Source organism: Otolemur garnettii, unplaced genomic scaffold (assembly GCF_000181295.1).
Source record: "Otolemur garnettii isolate 467f Iridium unplaced genomic scaffold, OtoGar3 scaffold00071, whole genome shotgun sequence".
Taxonomy (NCBI): domain Eukaryota; kingdom Metazoa; phylum Chordata; class Mammalia; order Primates; family Galagidae; genus Otolemur; species Otolemur garnettii.
This window is the reverse complement of record NW_003852466.1, coordinates 370,281-375,971: the sequence shown is the minus strand read 5'-3', so window position 1 is coordinate 375,971 and position 5,691 is coordinate 370,281. Positions and strand designations below refer to the sequence as shown.

General features: G+C 49.4%; 1 protein-coding gene across 2 annotated transcripts in view; it reads right to left on the bottom strand.

The window, feature by feature from the left end:
- CERS4 (ceramide synthase 4) overlaps nt 1–5,691 on the bottom strand; it is a 36,212-nt gene that overhangs the window by 8,613 nt on the left and 21,908 nt on the right. For both annotated transcript variants that reach the window (XM_023515417.1, XM_003793658.3), the window contains one exon: nt 3,253–3,426. In XM_023515417.1, the coding sequence (XP_023371185.1) occupies nt 3,253–3,426 (174 nt within the window). The remainder of the gene's footprint in view (nt 1–3,252; nt 3,427–5,691) is intronic.

Genomic DNA, 5,691 nt, shown 5'->3' with positions numbered 1-5,691 from the left:
CGTACCAGCCTCAGTGTATGTGGCTGGTGCCTCACCCACTGAGCTATGGATGCTGCCCGAGAAATTATCATTATTATTATTATTTTTCACTCTGTCACCCTTGGTAGAGTACCGTGGCATCATAGCTCACAGTAACCTCAAACTCCAGAACTGAAGCAATTCCCTTGTCTCAGCCTCCCAAGTAGCCAGGACTACAGGTGGCCACCACAACACCTGGCTATTTCTAGAGACAGAGTCTCACTCTGGCTCAGGCTGGTCTCAGACCTATGAGATCAGGCAATCCACCTGCGTCAGCCTCCCAAGTGCTGGGATTACAGGTGTGAGCCACCATGCCTGGCAATAGAGAAATTATTAACTCATATAAGTTTTCAGTAAGGGTTAAAATCAATCATGAGCTCTCTCTCTTCTGCTCACTTTCTCTTGGGAGCAGGTACCTGGTAGATTTCTGACTTCACAAACCACTGAGGAGACCAGCAGACAGGAAGGAAATAGAAATTTTCTTTATAATCACTAGATATGCTGTCTAAATCTATCTTTTAGAATCTGTTCTATAGCCTCAAGAGTTCTTGGGTTGTCCCTAAAGGAAAAATAAGCTGTGGGCTGAGGTGTCTGACCTCAGATCCTGGCCGAAATCCTATCTCAGTGATACAGGGTTCCCCCATTCAGGGATGGACAGGGAACCCCCATTTTCTAGGCCTGGGCAAACTGACCTTTTCCAGACTGTATTCTCTGGACTCAAGTAGCCTGCTCAGTAGCTCATCTGGGTGGTCCCCCCTTGAATGGAAAGCACACACCTTGCTACCTCACCTGGGACAGGGACTGTAAGGACCACTTTCATTTGCTAATACAGTCACTTGCTAATTTTAGGATCATTTTTGCCTGCCTGGCTCCTGGCCAGTTGTGACACCTTCCAGACACAAGTCCCAAGACCCCTCTGCTGGTAGGCAGTATATGAACCCCTAGGCAAAAGGCCCAGGAGGGCTTCCCACTGGGGTTTCCCCCCTCCACTGTCAGAGGTTCTGTTGACCTTTTTCCCTTTATCTATTTCTTTCTCTGTCAATAAATTCTGTCCTTTAGCTTATCCAAGTGGTCTGTGGTTTCATTCTTCAAACCCTGAAATCAAAGATTCTGCTAGAGAGAAATTTCGAGATCAGGATAGAATCAACAACAGGTTCAGAAATTCCTGTGCAAAGTCTGTCTCCAACAGCAAAATCCGGTTGGAGGAAAGGCAGATGGACGAGTTTCACAGTACCCTGTGGAGTCTGGCTGCAGTTACCTTTTAAAATTTTTGCCCCCTTAAATTCAGCTAGCCCCTGACTTCAGGGTAGGAATTTTTCTTTTTTGGGAGGATGCCACACATTTCCCTGTTCTCTTCCCCCGCCCCCCTTTCCTTTTCTCATTTCCCCTCTCTTTCAAAGAAGATAAAATAAACTTTATACCCTAATTTTGGTCCAGAGAAATTATTTTCTGTTCTTTTTTCTTTCTTTCTTTTCTTTTCTTTTTTTTTTTTTTTTTTGAGACAGAGTCTCATTATGTCACCTCTGGTAGAATGTCGTGGCGTCACAGCTCACAGCAACCTCAAACTCTTGGGCTGAAGTGATTCTCTTGCCTCATCCTCCCAAGTAGCTAGGACTACAGGCACCCTCCACAATGCCCAGCTATTTTTTTGTTGCAGTTGTTTAGCTGGCCCAGCCTGGGTTCAAACCCACCACCCTTGGTGTATGTGGCTGGCATCATAACCACTGTGCTACGGGTGCCAAGCCAGAAATTCTTTTCTTGTTTGGTATACAGTACCTACTGAGCTTTGTACCCTAATAATAACACTTCTACCTCAGAGAAGGCTACCATTTAAATATGCATTCTGCCCCTGCTATCCCCGGGCTCCAAAAATGTGCCTAGATACAGTCTATCCACACCCTCTCCTATCCCTCTGGGAAGGCAGGGATCCCACTACCCTTTAAGGCCAGGGTGAAGTGAAGTTCAATAGATTCCCTCTGGCACAGCCTCAGGCACAGTGGATCAACCTGCTGTGTGACCTTAGGTAGGTCATTCAACCTCTCTGTGCTCGTGTTTTTTTCTTCTGTAAAATGGAGATTATACTAGCACCACTTCCTGGGGTTGCATTAAAGATTAAGGTGAGTTAAGAAACATTAAATTGCCTAGAGCCTTTCTCAGCATGAAGTAGCTGCCCAAAAGGAAGTCTCTTAAATCAATACAACTTCAGATGGGAGATCAGAGATTGTGGAAGGTAATAGGGGAGGGCAGCTGAGGGCATTGGGCAGTTAGGCAGTGCCTCAGGCAGGAAAGGGCCCTGGCAGGGCAGGCTGGGGAGCAGTGCACTGGTCCATGTGGGAGAGGGAAGAGCCATGGAGGGAAGGGGCCTGGAGGGAAGGGGCCTGGAGGGAAGGTGCCCCAGAGAGATGCCCACACTGCCAGAGGAGAGGATCTTGGCCACAGGGAGAGAAGCAACCTGGTTTTGTGCAGCATAGGGGTCATGGGAGAAATGGCTCAAAATTCATGGGATTTAGCAATTGGGAGGTCATTGGGAAACTGGGCAGGTGGCATATTCTTGAAGAACAGATGGCCAGAGAGGGGAAAAATGTGGGAGGCCAGTATGGGAGGCTCATTTGAGCCCAGAAGTCTGAAACTAACCTGAGCAACACAGCAAGACAAAAATTTAAAAATTAGCTGAGTATTGTGGCCACGCCTGTGGTCCCAGCTACTGGGGAGGCTGAGGCAGGACAACTGTTTCAGCCCAGGAGCTGGAGGCTGCAGTCTATGATGATGCCCCTGTACTTTAGCGTGAGTGACAGAGACTCCATCTCTAAAAGGAAAAAAGGGTAGGCCAGAGTGAGGGAAGGTGCTAGGAAGAGCTAGTGAGGAGGGGTTGGGGGAATTTTGGGAGAGAAATATCCCCAGGCAGGGGATTCTCCACTTGTCAACCATGTCTGGGCTCTTCAGGCTGGCCCTAGGGAGAGCAAAGTGGGCCTATGTTCTCCAGGCACCCCCACCTTTCATGAAGATGCTGGCATACCCAGCTCAGAGCTGTGGCCATTGTTGCCCTAAACCAGCAATCAGAGACCAGAAGTTGAGGGCGGGGGTGGAGACACATCTGGGGATAGGCTGGAGCTGGGGAAAGGACATTGGTGCCAAGCCAGGGTCCACCCAGGACACATTAGGAGGGCCAAGCAGCATGGGGTGGGGGTACACTCACCAATGATTAGGGTGACAGGCTGTAGCCGAGGCACTCACCTCTCAAAGGCGATGCGCATGGTCAGTAGAACCAGGGCCAGGGGCAGGGCCACAAGCAAGTCCCGGGGGTGGGCGAAGACCAGGCCATCCCTGTCCTCCAAATGGGCCCATGAGACATTGGGCGGCAACCAGAACCGCTCCTGCCAAAGCCATTCGTTGAAGCTGGACAACATCCTACGGACAAATGCACAGTTAGAGGGGAGCTCTTCGGACAGGATGGTGTGGCAGGCAGGACTACAGAACCCCTCCTCCTCCCCATCAGCTCCACTGACAACCAGGAAGGGGCTGGAAGACCAACCTCCCTCAGTCAGGGATGATCTCAGAAGGGCAGGGCTTTGGCCATTGCCCCACCCTCATCCTCTCCATTGCCTCGCAATTTTTTTTCTTTTTTCTTCTCTTTTTCTTTCTTTTTTTTTTTTGAGACAGAACCTCAAGCTGTCACCCTGGGTAGAGTACCATGGCATCACAGCTCACAGCAACCTCCAACTCCTGGGCTCAAGTGATTCTCCTGCCTCAGCCTCCCACATAGCTGGGAATACAGGCACCCACCACAACACCTGGCCATTTTTTGGTTGTAGTTGTCATTGTTGTTTGGCAGGCCCGGGCTAGATTTGAACCTACCAGCTATGGTAGGCTGGCACCTTAGCTGCTTGAGCTACAGGCACCGAGCCTTTTTCTTTTTTTTTTTGAGACAGAGTCTCAAGCTGTCCCCCTCAGTAGAGTGCCATGGCGTCACAGCTCACAGCAACCTCAAACTCTTGGGCTTAGGTGATTCTCTTGCTTCAGCCTTCCAAGTAGCTGGAACTATAGGTGCCTGCCACAATGCCCGGCTATTTTTTTTTTCTTTTAGACAGAGCCTCAAGCTGTCCCCCTGGGCAGAGTGTCGTGGCATTACAGCTCACAGCAACCTCCAACTCCTGGGCTCAAGTGAGTCTCCTGCCTCCGCCTTCCAAGTTGCTGGGACCACAGGCACCCGCCACAACGCCTGGCTATTTTTTTTTTTCAGTTGCAGCCATCATTGTTGTTTGGTGGGCCCAGGCTGGATTCCAACCTGCCACTTTAGGTGTATGTGGCTGGCACCTGAGCCACTTGAGCCACAGGTGCTGAGCCCCAGCTATTTTTTTTTTATTGCAGTTGTCATTGTTGTTTAGCTGGCCCCAGGCTGGGTTCAAACCCACCAGTCCTGGCCTGGTATATGTGGCCAGTGCCCTAATCACTGAGCTATGGGCACCAAGCCTGCCTGGCAAATTTTTACAGCTAACATTAAAGGCAGATGTGGGCTACATGTCCTCACGCAAATGACCAGATTGTGCTGAACCTCAAGTTCATCTGTAAAACAGGGACAGAAAGACCTACCTCTCAGCCCAGCCCAGTAGGGCACACACAGTGCTTACTTAGCCTAGTGATTCTTCATGACAGTTATACCAATACAGCTCAAAGCAATAGTTGTTATCTTGCACTTTGCAGATGCCAAATGTCATTTAGAAGTCAGGGAGTGGTTGGTTGGAGCTCATGAACTTGAGTCCTCCAATGTCATGGACTCCAAATAGCTGCTCCCTTTCTTGAGATCTTGAGCTAAGTGTCCAGACTACCACACGGGTCCTCACTTGGAAGTTTGTTCATCCATTCATTTGTCCATTCCTTCATCAATCCATGTGCTCCTATATCCCTCCACCCATCTGAACATCCATCTACCTATCCATTCATATGTCCTTGCACCTGTCTGCCCATCCATCCATCACCCAGCCATCTGGTCAAGACATGTTCTCTGATTGACTTGTACCTGTCCAGGTTGGGCCTGGGCCTCGGGGACACAGCAGAGAAATAAGCAGACACATTCCTGTCCCTCTGCTCAGAACCCGGCAGAAAAAGCAGCTGATAGACAAGTAGATTCATAAATCAGTGAGATACCAGAATGTAACGGGGCCTAGTAGAAAATGCAAATGCACATGATTTTAAATGTGATCAAGGTAATTAGCTGGGCATGATGGCACGTACATGTACACCCAGCTACTCAGCAGGCTGAGACAAGAAGATTGATTGAACCTAGGACTTCGAGGCAGTACTGAGTAAGCTATGATTGCATCATTGCACTCTGGTCTGAGTGAGAAAGTGAGACTCTGGGCCAAGCGCAGTGGCTCATGCCTGTAACCCTAGAACTCTGTGAGGCTGGGGTGGGTGGATTGCCTGAGCTCACGAGATCAGCCTGAGCAAAAGCGAGACCCCATCTCTACTAAGAATAGAAAAGGGATCGCTTGAGCCTGAGTTGGAATGGCTTTGAGCCATGATGCCACAGCACTCTACCCAGGGCAACAGCTTGAGAGTCTGTCTAAAAAAAAAAAAGAAAAAAAAAAAAGGCAGTGCCTGTGGCTCAAGGTGTAGGGTGCCAGCCCCATATACTGGAGGTGGTGGGTTCAAACCCAGCCCTGGCCAAAAAAA